The sequence below is a fragment of the Sylvia atricapilla genome, chromosome 6 (genome assembly GCF_009819655.1).
Source record: "Sylvia atricapilla isolate bSylAtr1 chromosome 6, bSylAtr1.pri, whole genome shotgun sequence".
In the NCBI taxonomy this organism is placed as follows: Eukaryota; Metazoa; Chordata; class Aves; order Passeriformes; family Sylviidae; genus Sylvia; species Sylvia atricapilla.
The window spans coordinates 39,951,204-39,971,114 of NC_089145.1; the positions used below are offsets into that span (position 1 = coordinate 39,951,204).

At 39.8% G+C, this 19,911-nt stretch overlaps 1 protein-coding gene across 2 annotated transcripts in view; it reads left to right on the plus strand.

The window, feature by feature from the left end:
• HIF1A (hypoxia inducible factor 1 subunit alpha) overlaps positions 1-13,611 on the plus strand; it is a 30,504-nt gene extending 16,893 nt beyond the window's left edge. For both annotated transcript variants that reach the window (XM_066321616.1, XM_066321617.1), the window contains exons 5-15: positions 2,351-2,463; positions 3,511-3,713; positions 5,069-5,175; positions 5,359-5,506; positions 6,405-6,625; positions 6,810-7,090; positions 7,613-7,735; positions 7,953-8,332; positions 9,185-9,293; positions 11,951-12,077; positions 12,236-13,611. In XM_066321616.1, the coding sequence (XP_066177713.1) occupies positions 2,351-2,463; positions 3,511-3,713; positions 5,069-5,175; positions 5,359-5,506; positions 6,405-6,625; positions 6,810-7,090; positions 7,613-7,735; positions 7,953-8,332; positions 9,185-9,293; positions 11,951-12,077; positions 12,236-12,387 (1,964 nt within the window). In that variant the 3' untranslated portion in view covers positions 12,388-13,611. The remainder of the gene's footprint in view (positions 1-2,350; positions 2,464-3,510; positions 3,714-5,068; positions 5,176-5,358; positions 5,507-6,404; positions 6,626-6,809; positions 7,091-7,612; positions 7,736-7,952; positions 8,333-9,184; positions 9,294-11,950; positions 12,078-12,235) is intronic.
• Positions 13,612-19,911: the final 6,300 nt, after the last annotated feature.

Consider the following 19,911-nt stretch of genomic DNA (forward strand, 5'->3'; position numbering starts at 1 on the left):
TGTGTAAGTCTTACATTGTCATCCTATTCAATTCAGTGGAAAGGACCTAATAAGATGCCATAGCATTAAGGGCCTGACTTTGATTTTGTAAGCATTTTGTAAACTTGGCTGCCGTTAGAACTGAAGTATGTTTCTAAGGGTAGATTGGCCTTCTCCCCTGCCTCCCCCTTTGGAATACAGTAATGCATCTTGGGGGTGGAGGAACAATTTCCCTAAAGCGGTGTAAAAACCTGGTTTTGTTGCAAAAGCTTATTCTTAAAAATGTCGTATCGCTGAGTTTCATGCAAACCATCTCAAGCATGTCTAAATTGGCCAGACTGGAATCAGATGTCTGGAAAGCATTATTACAAAAGCTGTTTTGCAAATGACGTTGGCAGACAAAAGTCTAAATTGCAGTAGCAATAGTACATTTTTATATTTATTAGTATTCCCAGGTTGCCTTCTACTGTAGCTCTTACATCAGTGGAATTATTTTGGTTTTGAATTGTGTATTAAATATTCCCCTTTGGGACTGTACAAGTGCAAGTGAATATAAATGCGATTGGCAGAAACAGAACTGCATTCTCATTTTATGAAGCTGCTCTTTAAACTTTCAAAGCTGGCCATTTAAAAAAGTAATGTACAGTGCTGAATCAGACTTGAAAGTTGCTCAATCTTTTACAGCTGCTTCTCAAAGCAGAGCTTCATGCATCAGCACTTGGTAACAGTAATATTGTGCGGTCTTCAGCTATCAATTTCTAGATTGGTTTAACTCTTAAAACTTACTGAATTAAAAAGTTTTTGCTGCTTCTGTGAATTCTGCTTTAGTTTCTGCCCCACTTCCTCAATTATCAAGGTTGTTTTCAAGTAGCATAAAATATGCTTGAGTCCTTTAGTCTTTGCCTCTGCTAGAGCAATAAACAAGTTAGCATTAGGGGCTTTAACATTTTTCTAATTAATTTTGTCAAGCCAGTAGCCGCAGTGCAAGCCACCATGAAGAATTTCATAGCTACTATTGTCTGTGGAGGATGAGAACAAATTATTGTATGAATTTGTATCAGAAGTAAGCTCATGTGTTCTAAACTTCCCCCTCTGCCATGATTTGGTCCTTGCTCTTTAGCAAACCTCAGCAAACTGGCTCTTCCACTGCTCCTTCTCCTGGGTGCTGTGTTTCCTCCTTGCACACATTGTGAGCTGCTTGCAGCTCTCCTGATAGCATCAGTTACGTTTTCTTTGCCCACAATAGCGTAACTAGTAATTGGCTCCACAAGGATCTCCCTGTACAGGCAAAAGCTTAACTTAAAGCCTGCTGGGAGCAAGTGAGGCTAAAAAATAAATGCTGCCAGTGTTGATTTGTTTCTCAACTTTTTTTCTCCCTAGAATGCTAATAATGTGTTTAAAAACTTGGTCCCTATTTACTCCAAGAGTGTAAATCACCATGGAAATATTTGGATGCATATAAACAGTTGAGTTGTTAATTTTGAATTGAAAAATTTGCAGTCCTGAAGAGCAACAAGCCCAAAAGGTGCTTGGTTTGAACCTCTTCACTGTGAGTTACTGATGCATTTCAGTGGAAACTACCTCAACAAGACTTCTTATTCTACACATATGTTTTTTTTGTCCTTTGTCACAATTTTAAAATGTATTAAATTTCCAATTGCTCCTTTTTCCTGAAATTTGCGAGTGTGGAGTTGGCTACAAGTACAACCCTGATCTTAAAACATTGAAACTGGGCTGCATCAAAAGCCTCTCCTCTGAGGACAGACTGAGAGAGGGCTGGGATTGTTCACCCTGGAGAAAAAATGACTCTGGGGAGATCTTTGAGTCCTGTACCTAAAGTGGCTCCAAGAGAGCTGGAGAGGGACTATGGACAGGGGCCTGGAGTGACAAGACAAGGGGAATGGTTTCTACTGACAGAGGGCAGGGTTAGGTGGTTTTTGGGAAGGAATTCTTCCCAGTGAGGTTGCTGAGGCCCTGGCACAGGTTGCCCAGGGGAGCTGTGGGTGCCCCATCCCTGGGAGTGTCCAAGGCTGGATGTCCAAGGTTGGATGGGGCTTGAAGCAACCTGGTCTAGTGGAAGGTGTCCCTGCCCATGGCAGGAGAATTGGAATGAGATGGTCTTTAAGGTCACTTCCAGCACAAACCATTCTATAACTCTATGAAACTTCAGGGATTTTTTGTCTACTTGATAGTAAAACTTCTCTAAAAATACCATTATCAGAAGTGCTATTAGGTGTATGAATATTTTTAGTTTATTTTTTGGGTCTTCCCTTAGCCTTAGAGTTCTATAATATGTTTGGGGAAGTATTTTAATGCCTTTGGAAGATGATCCAAATGTGTTAAGGTTTGGTTTGCTGTTTGCTTCTGCTAGGTCCTGTGAAAAAGGGCAAAGAGCAAAACACGGAGCGCAGCTTTTTTCTCAGAATGAAGTGTACACTGACTAGCAGGGGAAGAACAGTGAATATAAAGTCTGCTACTTGGAAGGTAACTAATGCAAAGGAATATTTGCATAGTTTGGCAGCTTCCTCTTCAAATGTCATAATACTGTATTTCAACATTTTTGCTTCATGTAATGAGCTTGAATTTCACTAAGTACTTTATAATTTAATAATTGTGCTTCATTTTGCTGAATTTTAATGCTGAATACATCACAGAGGTAACTGAAACATTTTAAAATCAGTTTTTCAAAACTCATTTAATGAATTTTCCATTTTAAATTAGAGGTCATTTACTTACAAACAATTATAATTACCAAATACGTTTGCATAAAGCCTTCTCTGGGAAAAAAGTACTTGACATCACTTATGCTGATCCCTGATTTCTTTTGATTTGTCACTGAAAATGTGATAGTTGAGGTCTCTGAAGGACTTCAGTGCCATTCTTTTGAAGCTGCTGGCTCTCCCTTTGTAACAGTTGGAACAAAAAGGGGCCAGCCTGATAACTTTCTGCAGTGAATGCATTTTCTCCTCTGGACAAAGTAACCTTTTACTGTATCCAGTGGATTATGGCTCACAGTTCTCTTTTATGATTTGAATTTGATTATTCTGGATCAAACAACTTCTTTGCTGCTGTCTGTGAACTATTTCTGCTTCAGAATGGTTAAAAGAAAACCCCACAAAATGCAGAAGTTCCTGTTGAAGAATGTATTTGATCTCCGTCATCACCTCTGCAGAATAGCTAAAATGGGGATTATTGTATTATCATAACTTTCAGATTTAAATTGTGAATACCTTTTGCTGAGGCAGCTGCTCATCAGAGTTGTCATTACCGTGACTAAAAGAAGAGTTCACAGAAAAGCAGCCATGTCTGGTGTTGCTTCAGCCAGTGCTGAGGGAGGAGTTGGGCTGTGAACCCACCCCAGGATGTGTGGGGTGAGGAGGAGGACACTGCTCTCCTCCAGCCATCCCTTGTCACTGTCCCCTTGAGGGATGGGGTGGGGAAGAACTTGGCTCTGGGCGTGCTGGTGGAAATAGGATTGTGTTTGCTGACTGACCAAATCTCATCTCTTTCTAAAATCCAACTCTGCTGTAGGTGCTGCACTGCACTGGCCACATCCGTGTGTACGACACGTGTGGGAACCAGACTCACTGTGGGTACAAAAAGCCTCCCATGACCTGCCTGGTGTTGATTTGTGAACCTATTCCTCACCCATCAAACATTGAGGTCCCCTTGGACAGTAAAACGTTCCTCAGTCGTCACAGTCTTGATATGAAATTTTCCTATTGTGATGAAAGGTAATATATATGATTTATACTATAAAAATGGTGCATGTTGGCTAATGTTTGCCTTCTCAATAACTTAATGCATCTTGACAATGCAATCATTGGTGGCGTACTTGGGTTTTTCCTAACTGCTGCCCCATCTTTGGAACAGGAGGGTCTTGAAGGTGCCTTCCAACCCAAGCCATTCAATGAATAAATCCTTTGCCTTCAGTTAATTACCTCTTCAAATTGGTCTTTACTATAGTGGCAGTGATTTAAATTGAAATGTGAAGATACTCCCAGACACTGAAAAAAGCAGGATTTTAGGCTTGTTGAAGATGGGGCATTTTGGTGACTGAAAAGAGTGTGTGCAGTACTTGTCAGATGCATTTTATTGCTACTGCTTCCTTCCTCTCTCCCTTCCTTGGGAGATCAGTGTCTGCTTTCTTCTGTCAAAAACCCCAGACCTTCAGCCGTACTTACAGTGCAATACATCTGCTGTTGAAAAATGAGCTTTTAGTGCAAATCAGGGGTGTAGTCAGACACATAAGACTGATTTTCCTATCCTCTGGGAACTTAGCTTGATAAATTTGATAAATGCAAATGAAGGAAATAGTCAACTCAAGGTTTTTTGTTTGGGGGTGGATTATTTGGTATTTTTGTTTGGTTTCAATTTGGTGTCATTTGTTACTACCTATTTCCTTTACTTATAACAAAAATGAATTTCTAGTAAGTTAGTTGCAGAAGGAGGTTGATGCAGTTAGATGGAGAAAGAGGTTGATAGGTAATTTCTGACCTCTGCAATAACAACCTTTCTAGGACTGATGGTGTCACATGAAAGGTTCTTACTTGGTCACATTCTGAGTCTAGAACAGGGGCAAAATACAAGCACTTCCCTGGTTAGCACTGCCCTCTAGAGACTAACGAAATCTCATTTGCCTTAAAAGCAGGCAGTGCTTGAGTGGGAAGAGTAAATCTGATTCCTAAATTCTCTTAGTTGCAGGATGAAAACTGTTGAAATGTATGTTTGTTATACTGTTAGATTTTCATATTTGCTAAGCTGGTCTGTAAGTAGCTGGTCTACCTTGAAGCAAAAAGAAAAAATGTCTTAAGAAGTCAGGATTTGTTTAATCCTATCCACACTACATGATTTATAAATACTCAGTGAGAAGTAAAATCCTATGCCTGCCGAAATTTCTCTTGTAAAGAAGCATCAGATTAGCAATTTATTTCAAAATGAAAAGTCCCAGTAACCCAAATTTGCTGCTGATACGTGTGGAAGTGATTCTTAAGGTTTTCCTAGATGTTGTGCAAGCATTCCAAATGCTCTGGTATTTGTGCTGGCCTGTGTCTGCTTTCAAGTAGCAATTTTTTCCCTTGTTTTAAAGAATTACAGAGTTGATGGGTTACGAGCCAGAGGAGCTCCTGGGTCGCTCAATCTATGAGTACTATCACGCACTGGATTCTGATCATCTGACCAAAACACACCATGACAGTAAGTGAAAACTGAATTTAAAGCCTTCAAACTACAGGAGATGAGAGACATCCCTGGGGGAAAGCAGCAGAAGAACGAGGGCTTTCTTTTAGTTGCAGATATGAATCTGCAATGAATACTGACCTCAAACAGTTCTGGGGGATTTTTGCCTGTAATTAAAGCTGGTGTTCTTTCTGCTTTTAGTGTTCACAAAAGGGCAGGTGACAACAGGACAGTACAGAATGCTGGCCAAACAAGGTGGCTATGTCTGGGTTGAAACTCAAGCAACTGTTATATACAACACTAAGAATTCTCAGCCACAGTGCATAGTGTGTGTGAACTATGTGTTGAGGTAAGTTGAGTGGACTTCAGTGTTCTTTGTAATCATTTTTACTGAAGACCAAGTCAGATTCTGATGGCACTGATTCCCTGCTGAGTATATTATAATGTTATTGTTCCCTACCAGTGAAATAGAATATTTCTTACAATACTGCCAGTCCTAGGATTAGTAATTGTATTTGAAAATAAAATGCTTTTCTGGTCCAGTGATGTCAGTAGATGATCTCTGCAGGCAAATGAGTGTAGAACCAGCCTCTTCTGTCTGATTGGAAGCGCTTGAGGATTTGTGTGCGTTTTAGACAGCTCTCTAATCTTTATCCCAAGTCTGGAGCAGTTAATTTCACTAATAACTTTGGTAGGAGTCAGAGCAGCAGTAGTGGTGTTGTTCTCAAGCCATCTAACTTTTTCTTTCTTTGAACTCCTCTTTTAATTGAAAGCTTCAGCTGAGGGCAGACTGGTTGACTATTCTTCTGCAAATGTCCAATAGTCCTAAATTAGTTTTTCAAAACTTCAGTGAATGTCCCGATATAAATCTATCAAGATGTTGCACATTCGTTTAAAACAAAGAAAAGTAGTTTAGGAAATATCTAACTTCTTCCTTTTTTTAAAAAAAATATTTTTTCTTTTCAATGCTTTCAGAAAAGCATATTTATGTTGTTACATTTTTATAATTGTACCACAATTAGTGCTTATTTTGTCTGTTACTTCTGAGGAGAGAATGAGTTACAAAAAACCAAATTCTTAAAGCTCTTATCATGGTAATTTTGTGGGATATGTGTGGTGGGGTGTTTTTTGTTGGTTCGGGGTTTTTGGGTGGGGAGAATGGGTGGGTTTCAACCTACAAAACTGTTAAGCCAGAACTTACTCCTTTTAGCTGTTCTTTAACAATCATCTTCCTCTCTGTCTGACAGTGGAATTGTTCAGAAGGACTTAATTTTTTCCCTTGGACAAACTGAGTGTATGCTGAAACCAGTGGAGTCTCCTGACATGAAAATGACCAAAATATTCAGTAAAGATGACCTGGAGGATACTAACAGCCTATTTGAAAAACTTAAACAGGAACCAGATGCTTTAACTGTGCTGGCCCCAGCTGCTGGAGACACAATTATCTCTCTAGATTTCAGCAGTAATGGTGGGTGTGTGTTTAAATTGGAGAGCATGTAATTAACAAAGTTACTGTTTTATAGTAGATTTTATAAAATAACCTCCCAGTACCACTTGCCGAGTGGTATTTCAGCTGCTGTTTAAGTTTAATGAGGTCCGTAGACACACAGAGTACTGTTACTTAGGTTGATGGTTTCTTTTAATTTTTATAGAGTCTGATGAACAACAATGTGATGAAGTTCCTTTGTATAATGATGTAATGCTCCCCTCATCCAGTGAGAAATTGCAGAATATAAATATGGCAATGTCCCCACTACCTGCCTCTGAAACTACAAAGCCACTTCGTAGCAATGCTGATCCTGCACTCAATAGAGAAGTTGTATCAAAGCTGGAGCCAAACACAGAGCCACTCGAACTTTCTTTTACCATGCCTCAGGTGCAAGAGCAACCAACCAGCCCTTCTGATGCAAGTACCAGCCAAAGTTCACCTGAGGTGAGTTTCATAATTTGGATATGCTGTCATTAAAATGGATGTGCTGTTGGGGCTTGTGGGGCAGATCTGGTTAAGGATGCAGGACAGGAATTGGAAATTATTTCTACCTTATGACTTAAGCTCACGCCATGATCTGTAGAAACTGATAAGTTGTTGTATCTTTTCATTAAAGTGAGTCTTATATATTGAATCTATGTAATGCTATCTGATAGAAATAAGCAGAGCTTGAGATTGGTGTTTTTCATTCAGTTGGTTCAGACACAACTTCCCTAAACAGCAAAGTAGTTGCAGTAAATTACTGTAGAGATTACTTCCAGGTTTCAACTAAGCAAGTGCTTCCCTGGTGGGGAAAATTTGAATATATAGAGATAAATGTAAGTGTTTTCCTTTCCCATTTTAATTTTGTGCAGCTACAGCTTGGGATTAGTTTCCACATTAGAATTTTTGCAGAGAATCTGTAGGTAACAATGCCAAGTGATGCAATGACAGAAACCTAAAACTATGTTCAAAATGTTTTCACAGCCCAGTAGTCCCAATGATTACTGCTTTGATGTGGATAATGATATGGCCAGTGAATTCAAACTGGAATTAGTGGAAAAACTCTTTGCCATAGATACAGAAGCAAAAAATCCATTCTCTACTCAGGTAATGTACAGTAACTTAAAATTCTTTATCATCTTATTCTGAGTGTACTTCTTTTCCCTTTTAGAATGTTTTCAGGAACCTCCTTCTCTTTTTATGTAATATTTTGATTAATGTCTAAAATAATAAAAATTTGGATGGATTCGGTAAAAGGAAAAGCCTTGAAGTCACAGCTGAGGTTTCTTCCACACTGATAAGTTCCACCTCTTGTCTCTTCCAGGAAACAGATTTAGATTTAGAGATGTTGGCTCCTTACATCCCGATGGACGACGACTTCCAGCTGCGCTCCTTCGATCAGCTGTCCCCGCTGGAAAGCAGCAGCTCCTCCAGCTCGCAGGGCGCAGCCACCACCATCACCATATTCCAGCCGGGTCAGGCGGCGGCGGGCGGCGCTGAGGAGGCGAAGCCGGCGGAGCGCGCGGACGATGTGAAGACCATCGTGGTCCCCTCCTCGGAGCCCAGCAGTGCCCCCGCCTCGCCCTACGGTGAGAGCAGGAGTCGAACTGCCTCGCCCATCAGAGCAGGGAAAGCAGCGGTGGATCAGGTGGAAAAGCCTTCTCCAGGAGCACCCAGCTTGCTAACAGTCACTCTGAATAAAAGGTATTTTAAAAGTGCAGCTTAAGCCCTGGTGTCATTTGAGGAATTAGCTGTGATTTCTGCCAGCTTGTTGTGTGTTCATTCTCAGCGCTCTTCAGAGTAGAAATTGAGACGTTTAAATTTGGCTGTGTCAAATGAGTCTCTTTTTTTTAATAGTAAACTCCCTTAAAGTTAATTTCATGGTAGCTTTTACCTAAGCACCTCATGTAAAAGCCAGCTATTGTAAAAATTCTGTTCTGTTCTTGTACCTGATGTGCAGCCTTTATGAAAATGCAGTAGGCAAATTAGGTAGTTACACCCACACAATGTTTCTGGTGCTTTCCCTGTCCACTGTGTTAGAGGTAAGAGGCAGCTACAGTCTGTGCTACAGATACTGCAGATATCAGATATACAGTTTCTCTAAGCAATAGGTATTGCTTTTCAAACTAAATGTGTTTTGTGATGGACTGTAGTGCCTATAGCAGATATTTATCACAAATAGAAAACTATATTAAGTCAAACATGAGATTTGTGATATGTAAAAGATTTATCTGTATGTAGAAATATTCAGAGTAGACTTTCCCTCACCCTCCCTCCCCTTCTTTCTGTTGAAAGTGGGCTGCTGAACTTTTATGCCTTTTTTTTCTGCAGATTTAAAAATTTTTGTTAAAACTCATTCTGAGCTTCACAGCAAGATTAAAGGCTAACATTTGCTATGCTCATAGAAAATGATTGTTGAAATAAGTCAATTTATGAACAAAAAGTAGTGGAGTTCATAAATTCAGTTCTGTAATGTTGTATATATAAGTGTCCATGGAAGAAGAATGGCTTGAGGAAAGCAGAAACGTCTTAACAGCCTGAATCAATTTTTCTTAGATCTACTGCACTGGATGAAGAACTAAATCCAAAGATGCTAGCTTTGCATAATGCTCAGAGAAAACGAAAAATGGAACATGATGGTTCACTTTTTCAGGCAGTTGGAATTGTGAGTTTTGTTTTACCATTTTAAAATATTCACTTTTAACCTTGCAATTTCTGAAATGAGACATCAGTGCAGGCTCCTGAGTTGAGCTGTTGGTAAGCAGTGGAATCTTGGGATGACAGATAATTGATAGATGAAATTTATATATATATACATATATGCAGATACTCCACTTTTTATTCTCTTTTACTGTCAACTTTTCAAAAGTGCCCTCTACACCCAAATGCATTTCTTGATTAGGTAGAAAATACTCTTCCGTGAGCATATGTGCTTCTTTAGTAGAATATGCACAAATGTAAGGCATCACATTTAAATGTGTAATTGCCGTATTTATTTAACTTTTGGATTCAAACTCAGTTTTCTTATTTGTCAACACTGAAGATTAGTGTTCTTATGCTTCTTCCTATGCTTTTATTTTTTTCATTGGGTCTGAGATTGCTTTACTTAATCAGATAACAAGACCATCTGAACTATGAAGGAAGAGACCTCCTGTAATAACCAAGCAAATGTCTATTACTGCTACTCCTTTTCTTGCATGCTTTCTCTAGTATTACTGTGGGCACTTGGGAGAAGCTCGTCCTCATCTGTCCTAGCTATTTAAAAGAAGCTTTGTAGCTACTGCTAGATTTGGGTCACTTGATTGGGGGTTGTCCAGTTTGTTAATTTCTGCAAGGGTACGTTGTCTCCATAATCTTTGTCTCCCACTGTCAGCTCTCAGTATTTTGAAACCTTGAGCTTTGCCATTGCACACTGTTCTCTCGCTCATCTTCTCTGCAAATTCCCACCTGTCAAGTTTTGAGAAGTCTTAGTCTTAATTCCTCTACTGCAACGTAGCTTTTGAGCTTCTTTGTCTTCTACTGAGCCACCTCCTAGTTGTAGGCATCTATCGTATCTTACAGTGCAGGATTATTTTTCTTCTGAACTCTTTTTACTCCTCTACTGGCATTCTAGTCTGGGCATAAGACAAATCAGTTTTTCTATGCCATTTCTATGTGGTTATTTTCATTTGCTGAATGCTTTGCACTGCCATGTATGTAGTTCTGCTGCTTCCAGAAGCCCTTTGAGAATTCATAGCTCTGCAAGAAATGTTATTGCCTTCCATTGCCCTTTTCTCATGCAAAGGTGCTGCAGCTCATGGTGTTGCTGATAAAGTATTCAAAAGAGCCTGGGCTGTCGTTAAATACACAGAACACAAGCAGTTCAGTGTTAACTGCTGGAATAGTGTTCAGGCTTCTGTGCTCAGTGCCAGTTTAATGCTTACAGGTACAGGCTTCATTCTTTGCTAAACCTTTTTCTTTTGTCTGTATCTGACAAAAGTGTTATAAATATTTTGATGGCTTCTCAGAGTCGGAAGCTGAATTTCCATGAAGCTGGGTCTTAGTGGAATTATTTTAAGAAGTGCTTTAATTGTTTGGCTTCTCTCTCCACAATGGATTTCTGGGAGGATATACAGGCCTTTTACACAAGCAGAAGAAAAATGATGTTAAATCCAGGCATAGATACATGCTGTTCTAGGGTTGTGCAAATACTTGCCACAACTTTTTGTGGGATGTATTTTGCAGAGTGAAAATAAGTGAAAACCAAAGTAAAATACTAGAAAACAGGAGAATTAGACAAGGACAAGATATAGTAAGGTTATAAAATGCTGTGTTATAAAATAATGATATAAATCATTACAGTGGGACAGTTACACGCCATATCTTTCTTAACATGAAGGGCTGGAATGCATTCCTGGTCAAAAATAAGCAGCAGCAGCATTGTAGGTGACTAATCTCACTCTGAACTGCAGCTCTGAGTTCACTATAACTTCTACTAGACATCTGCTCTTTTGACTTACACAGGTGTTTTACAACCTGAAAACCTATGCTCTTCCCTATTTTGAGGATAATGGCAGTGTTCTGACATACCTTCTCTTTTTGCAGCAGTCAGTATCACTAACAAGACCAAACTTTGCAGATTCAAGTACTTTTGCCAGCAGACTTGATACTAAGATGGTGCTTTTTTCTTCCATCTCATCTGTTTCAGTGGCAGCTTCTTCTTCCTTATTCCAATTATATGAAGCCCTTACAGCTTCCTAATCTCCATATCTTCTGTTCTGCTGTCAAAACAATATGCTAAGGAGCCATATCTGCACTAGACTGGTGTAGGACTGCATTTTCCACAAGGCTTGGGTCAGGTGGCTTGGTGGCAATAACTGGAGTGCAAACAGAATTTAATTGTAAATGTGTAGATAGAATTAACCTACTGAGGTTCCTGATTCTTCTGCCTACACTATTAATTCCAGTGCAGAAAGCCATTAGAGACTCCAGTAAAAACCTGATGCTTACTCACCCCAGAGCAGCAGTAATTAAATGGGTGTGTTTGTGTACATGTACACGCTAATCTTGAGCGTGGTAACTGATGATAACGAGGATTTTGTAATTGCTTTCTGTAAGGGAAGTCAGGTCTTGGAAGCCAATTCAGTTTTCTGTTAAATAATTTTCAAATTAGTGTACTTGGAAATATATTACTCCCCAGATTCTGAACAAAATGCACTTTAAATTGTAACAATGCCACATTAGTGCTTACTTAATGATGGGAATTGTTCATTTGGAAGAGGGACGTGGAGGGTTATAGAGATACAATATTCACTAAAGAAGACTAATTTTATTTCTTTCTAGGGGTCTTTATTCCAGCAGACAGGTGACCGTGGAGGAAATGCATCACTTGCTTGGAAACGTGTAAAGGGATGCAAAACAAATGGTCACAGTGGAGTGGAGCAAAAGACAATCATTCTACTATCAACTGGTTGGTATCTTGCTTTCCTAGGCAGAGGGGGTGGAGGGGCTGTGTGAAAGAGAACAGACTCTCCAAAACTATCCAAACTTATCTCCTTGTGAACAGCTCTAGGAGAGGTTAAGCATGGTGAATAAAGTGCACTTTTTCTCCTTCCCCTCCCTCTGTAGACATAGCAAGTAAACTCCTAGGGCAGTCGATGGATGAGAGTGGACTCCCCCAACTCACGAGTTACGACTGCGAAGTAAACGCTCCCATACAAGGCAACAGAAACCTGCTACAGGGGGAAGAACTGCTCAGAGCTCTGGATCAAGTTAACTGAGCTTTCACAAAACTTCCTCCTTTTTTGGACACTGGTGAATCATCACCTAAAGCAGTCTATTTATATTTTCTATATCTGATTTTAGAAGCCTGGCTACAGTACTGCACTAATTCAGTTAGTTCAGTTTTGATCCCCTTTCTACTTATTTTGACAGTCTTTTTAATATGTTCTTTATGTAACAATAACTCAAACTCTAGTGCATTTTTATAATTCTTTGGTACATACACTTTTAAGTCCATTACATTTAAAACACACTTGCAATAGCAGCTTTGAAATATGCACCTGATTAAAAAAAATATTTATTTTTTGGCTGGGGAGTTGGTCACCAAAACTTATCATTAGTTAAATGTCAACACAGGAAAAACTGGCAATACTTCCATCCTGCTTTTCATAGGTAGTTGGAAGACTTGTGCTCTCTTACTCTTTGTGTTCAAGTAAGTTTTTTATGTTAATAGTTTTTATAAGAGACAACAATGCTTTGCAGCGGTGCATTGTAGCCACAATCGCACAATATATTTTCTTAAAAAATACCAGCAGTTCCTCATGCAATATATTCTGCATTTATAAAAACTAGTTTTTAAGAAGAATCTTTTGTTTGCCTATGAAAACATGTTTAAACCTGGATTATGTCATTATTTTAGTCACGTTGTAATATAAATCATTCTTAAATGCTGTCTTATGCTTTTGACTTCAGTGGGTGTGGTTAGTCAAAGGAAAGGCTTTATCTGGAAAGGGCTAGCAGCATTTTCTTTGGATACGTTCTCAATTTAGAGAAAGTTTGATGTTCTTAAAGTAGTCACTTTGCCAGCTTAAAAAAAAAATCCCTGCCTGTAGTTGTTGAAGTTAATGCTAATATTGTGTATGATCTTAAATCTAAATGTTCGCTTACCCTGTGTGGTATAGGTGATATTTCAAGCAGATTGTAAAACATCTTGCATTGTTAGCAAACTTTTATCTAGTACATCATTGAGTTGCTCAATATTTTGATGTTTTGGTTTTATGCACCTTGTTGCTATTAACATCCGTATGTTTTCATGTAGATTTCAATAACTTGAATATATTTAGAAGCCTTTTTATTTAGAAATATATAGTTGTCACAAACATCTTATTTTCCTATACGTACTGTACAAAACCTTCATTCACTCATTCTTTTTTGCTCTTTGTGGTTGGATCTAACACTAACTGTATTGTTTTCTTACATCAATAAACTATATGTGGACCAGGCCCCCTTGGGGAGTGTGTTATCTGAGAGAAATGAGATAATTTATATTTTTGTTAGTGGTTGTTGTTCATCCGTGTTCCCTTTTTAACTTAGAGTTGATTGGAAATCACTGCTTCCTTCTTTTGATTGTAACATCTCTGCATTCATTATTTGAGCCTGTTCAGTACTGAAGTCTCCCAGACAGTGTTGTACTACCACTTGCCAAAGACCTTACACTTCTCAACCTGTAATCACACCAGTGAGCAAACCTGGCAGCGAGGAGGCAGCACTTTTGTTTTACATTAGAGCAGAAAGAATTCATCTTTATTAACAGCTTAAAGCCTTGTCTCTGGAAGCTTTATCAAGGTAACACAGGAAAGCAGGAAAAGGTAAAATTCACAGGAGTAATTGATCTGAGATGGATTTCTATCACAAAACCCCATGATTAAAAAAGTTAAGCTGGTACTTGGTGAAACTTGTTCCACATTTTTGTGCTGTTGATCCAGTGACTTTCCTCATTTTGCTATCATGAAGTACAGTAACTCTGTTTTGCGTAAATATGGCCAAGATATTCTGTGCATTCTCCAAACTATTTTTAAGAAGTTTATCTCACTATAAGTAATCAATTGTGGAAGGTCACAGGAGTTACTTTGGTTTTATGTTGTAAACTTTTTGGTTTCGTTGCACTGTTTTGAAATCAATGTCCTAGTACATAAGTGTAACCTGTTCTCTAAAGTTACTGTTTCATTGAAGAGAGCACTTTCCAAACTGCCACAACTCTATGAAACTAAAAGGACGCTATTAACAGAAACATGATTAGGCACTGGCAGCAGAAAATAGTTGCACACTTGTTAAAGTATTGAGTGGAAGTTGCACAGAGAGGAGAAGGTATATAGAGGCAGTCAGCTGCAGCTGAAACTTCATGCAGAGAACTTCTTCACTAGTGAGCATTTTTAATGCATTTTTAATGGCTAAAAGCAGCAGAGCTCCTCCCTGCCTGCTGTGTCTGGGCTGGCATTCTCTGTATGGCATTTCTTTCTCTGTCAGCAGTTAGGAGGTTTAAATAGTGAAGTTGGGTTAAGCCCCTGCTGTTTAGGGCATCCCTCCTGCTTTAGCTCTGCATGGATTGATGTGCTTCTGTGAGAGTCTTGCAGGCAGGTGAAAAATACAGCTGGGTTCTACTTTTGTACTGCCCCACCAAGCTTGGAGCTGGCCTGGGGGGGGGAAGTTATCCCTTTGCACTCCCAAGAGACAGGACAGAGGTGTTCTGCTGCTCTCTTGGCCATGTTTTGGAGGAGCCTGATCTGTTTGGGTCTGTCAGGTCCTCTTCAGTGCACTAAGAGAGCAGAAAGTTTTCAGACTAAAATCTGTGTTAAAAAGAGATGGAAAACTGAAGAGACCCATATGATTTATGGTCATCAGCCTGCTGGAGTCAGAGAATGGCTTGGGTTGGAAGGGACTTTAAGGATCATTTTGTTCCCACACCTCTTATGGGCAGGGACCCATTCCATGAGATCAGGTTGCTCAGAGCCTCATCCATCCTGTCCTAGATCATCTCTGATCTTAGTGGCAGCAGCTGTGGATTTAACTGTGCCATGTTTCATCTAAGACTCTCAAGTCTAACATTTTTTACTATGCATAATAATAAAATTTTGACTACTGTGATGAACTGCAGTAGCTGTATTGGTTTACTGTAGGGAAAAAATAACCTAAAAAAAACCCTCAAGCGTCCTAGAGACACTGAACAAGGCACAGAAAAGGAACAGTAATTGCTCTGGCCCTTGTAGGAACTTTGATAAATACAGATGCCAGATTGCAAAACCTTGAAGTACACGTTTCAGTTGCTTTTTTTCAATTTCTGTTTTGCTAACTTTTTTTCCCCCACTGTTAAGCTGCCTTTTTTTTTTTTTTCTTTTTTCCTTTTTTTTTTTTTCTCCCCTCTTCAGGTCCCAGGAACAGGCAGCCTGATTCTAGAGCTGATTTGGAGTACAAGCTTCTCAAAAAAATGGCTTTCTAAGTGTTTTCTTAGTGATTTTGCATACTTTCTCTGCTGACTTGCAGCCTTTTTAAGATGTTGAGACACCATAATAGAAATTATGAGGAAATGAATGACTGTGAGGGTGGTGACCCAGCCTTGGAAGTGTTCAAGGCCAGGTTGGATGGGCTTGGAGCAACCTGGGATAGTGAAAGGTGGCAGGGGGTTGGAACTAGGTGGGTTTTAAGATCCTTTCCCACCCAAATCATGCTGTGATTTATTCTTTGTTGTGAAGAAGAAATTCTGGGTAAATACAGTATTTTTTCCTGTATATAGAACATGCTAATTATGTGAAAATGGTAAACTGAAGAGAAGAACAGTTATCTTCCAGGTTCTCCTGACTACAGCAGTAGTCAAGCCAGGCCTTCTTCAGGGCACAGTACAATTACTGTTTTTACATACAGATTTTAATTGATGTTTTAATCATCAACAGTGATGATTTTGTTAAAGGGTAAAGGAACTTTTAAACTAGTATTTATGATGATGTAATTCCTTCCTTTACCTGAAAGTAGTTAAAATAAACTACAGCCATAACTGCCCAGAAATCTTAAGTTACTGCACAGCCTATTTAAGTTTTATCTTGGGTGTAAGATAGTGAGTAAATGAAGGTAGCCTGGAGTCCAAAGTACCTCTTGCTAATGTAGCCTCCTCCCATCTAGTGAGACTGGCTTGGACTTTGGTGATCCTTGAAAACCTTTGGGTGAAATGGAAACAACTTACCTGAGATGCAAAATTTAGTAGTATCTGTGTACACACATTAAACTGTCCCAAAGTAATTACTGAATTAAAGACCCATATATTAGGGCCCACAAGAACCATTTACACGTAACACTGATGAGGGTTTTAAAGACATCAAATCTTAGTTTGGATGAAATTATCAGCTCTGCTTCCAATGAAATACAACTGTTGGGTCAAATAATCCTGATAATTACAGGTTAAACTATTGCATATTTAATGGTAATGTTTCATTACTTAAAGAGCTATTTAATTAAACAGCTAAGCACTGGCAGCTAAAGGCAGTGTCTGTTGGCAAGTGTTCTCCCCTGTTACACTGCTGAGTGAACCTTTCCTGACAGTGCAGTGGGATGTGGGAGCATCCTGCCACTGTCAGCCGGGCTGGACAGGCCCCAGGTCAGCCATCTGTCCCCTTCCCTCTGCTCCTGACCAGAGCACGCAGCTCACATTGTCACTGCACTTTGGCACGTTACTCAAAACTGTAACTGTCCAGCATGAAAATAAACACCTCACAGGACTTTGTAGGAAGTCCATTTTCATAGGAATTCCACGCAAGTTGGGTATCCAGCTTTCATTAAATATACCAATTATGACGTAACTCCCTGAAAAGCTCTATTCTGGAGGACTGGGATTTTTGATCCAAATTCTAGAAACTAATTGTCATTTTCCTTCTGCTTCCCTGTTTACCTTGAGCAAGTTACCAAAAAGTTAAAAGAGTTTGCTGCTGGATTTATACAGTACAGTAGATTTTGTGAATAATAGCAGTATTCTCTCATGAAGAAGTGGTATATTTTAATGGAATTCTTTTTTGGAACCAAGTACAACGTATTGCAATTGATATTTCTCTTGAAACATTTTGACGTACTTGTGACTGTATTTCTTTTTGATTGTGTAACAGTATAAAATTCAATAAAAGAGGGTTTGTTTCTAATTTGTGACATCTGTGATCTTTCCATCTGTCCCTTTTCCCCTATTGTAAAAGGTGGGGATGATTTTAAAGTAAACCAAACCCCTGTACAGAATAACAAACTCCTTGCAGGTTTGAGACTTTACTGCCTGCTGTCAGAAACTTGGGCATCAAGCAGATATGGTCGCAGTCCCACAAAACATACATTTTGTATTAAATATAATATACACATATAACATTTATATATGAGGTGAATGCTATTCAGGAGTGATTATCCCACCCAGGTTAAGCAGATCATATGCCTGAACAGAAAGGCCAAAATAAAATTTAAAACATAAAATTTAACAAATCAGATATGGGGATGGTGTAGATTTTCCTGGAGGAAGCCAAAGAGGACAACAGCTACAGAGCCAGAGAACATTTATGAAGCCTCTTTGATTAATCTAACCAAAAACACCCTTAGTAACAAAACACAAACCTGTTTGAATCCAGGTCGTGCCTCCAGGTGATTTCAGTTGCTGTTGGCACATGCAAATAACTCGAAAAGAAATTGTGACTCCTGCTATCCTGTTAAATCAATGCCATTTCCTACTGCACAGATTTAAAAGCTTTTGCAACATTTGTGCGTGTTGGGAAGTCTGAAAGCAGGAGGCATTGCCAGTAGAGTATGATGCTGTTACTAGCAATAGATTTGTACGTACTGAAGGTGGAATAAGCTACTTAATAAAATATATTCATGACTTATTTTCATGTTTTCCTCTTGAAAATGTATTTTAATGCAATCATATAAGGTATTTTAAAAACGGGACTTGTTTTGTGCCATATGCACCTGGAAACCCTATTTGTATCAGTGCAGGATAAATGGCTTTTAAATTGCAACTTATAAACTAGGAATTAATAGAGCAAATAGGATTTCATCCTTTTGTTTGGCAGTTGAATATGAAGAAGATACAGTAATCACACTCTTCCTTACATCATCTAATTATTTATCATTTTAGTTATTTTAGTTATTTAATTATTTAGTTATTTTTATTATTTTAGTTATTCATTAGTATGTTATAAAACATACTAATGAATAATCTGAAGGCTCACTGAAAACGTAGTTGGTGAAGAGTAGACTATTAATTAGTCTAAAAAATGATACTGTATTTAATTTTATGCACCACACCATGGGAATTGTACAAAGAGACCCTGTTAGTTTGTTTCATTCTTCTGCATTTTCATTGTTTACATTGTACCCACACTTCCTGCAAGGGAAGACTTCGGGCACATTCACATGGCCACAACAGCCTCATCCTCACTACATCTTGCATCATGCAGCCCCATCTACCCTAGGGGGAAAAAAAATCCATATAGTGTTCCTTGAAACATCATATCTGAGAAATCACTCTACTCATTGCATGCTTAAAATACAAAAATCAGAAAACACACACTTGAGCTTTACAAATTCAGCAATACTCCAGAGCCAGGCTCCTCTGCTCCTCTTAAATTAAGGGATGACTCCTATCACTAAACAGGACTTGGCTTGAGCTGTATGTAATGGTGAACTCACTCCATGATGTGTCAGTTTTAACTTACTTTTGCTTTGAATCCTTAAATTCATTGTAGGGGTGGGGAGTACATTATGTCTGCTTTCCTAAGTGTTGGCATTTTGTTCCAAAATCAGTACGATCTGTTGAAGGAAGTCAGGGTCACGTACTGGATGAACGGGGTCACTGCCCTACATCTCTAAACATGAATCCAAGTGGTAGATGAAAGTGTCTTTTCAGAAAAAGGAAAAAAATGCAAATCAAACCCTGGCAGGTGCAGCTCTCCTGCTAAATCCTGTACAGTTCATCTGCAAGGGCTCTGCAAATATCTCTGTTCCTATAGTCAATGACACTGGCAACCAGTGGTGCTCACAGGCAACTGCTGCTCAGCCGATGGCAAATCACCTCCTAATAAAGGCTGTTAGAGGTTGCATTCCAGCAACCTTCTGGGAAATACAATAAATATGGAAAGATGCTTGCATGCCTGGAGCACTGTGGGAGCTCCTGACATTGTAGGAGCTGACAGCTTGATGCGCCTCGCTGTAAGGAGCGACCTTTGGATCAATTAGTTGATGCTAATGGTGAACTGGAGAACATCACGGTACCGTAGCCAGCAGCACTCAACACTCATTTCGCAGCGCATGATTATTTGAGAAAGCAAAATATGAATTTTTACCCGATGGCTGGGAAAACTCCTGCGGATTTAAACATCCCAAAGGCACCACGCAAGGCTCCATCCCAAGCCCATACTTTCCCTACCGGCTGTTTGTCATCCGCTAAGGGGGATCTGGCACCTGCCGAGCTCCATCCCGTGGGTGCACAGGCACCCGGCCGCTCTCCTCGCCCAGCCCGGGACCGCTCCCGGCGCGGGTGCCGCTGTCCAGCCGCGCTCCCACAATCCGCAGCCAAAGCCCCGACCGCAGCGGCGATCACCGCAGCACCGCCTTGAAACCCGAACCCCGTCCCTAAACCCTCTGGCGACCCGCCCGAGGGGCTGCGGAGCCTCCCTGGCACCAGAACCAGCTCCCCCGGGACGCTGCCCGCCCCCGCCCCGAGCCGTGCCCGCCGCCGGTGCCGCGGGTCCGTACTCACCGCGGCGCGGGCTCTCCGACGCCGG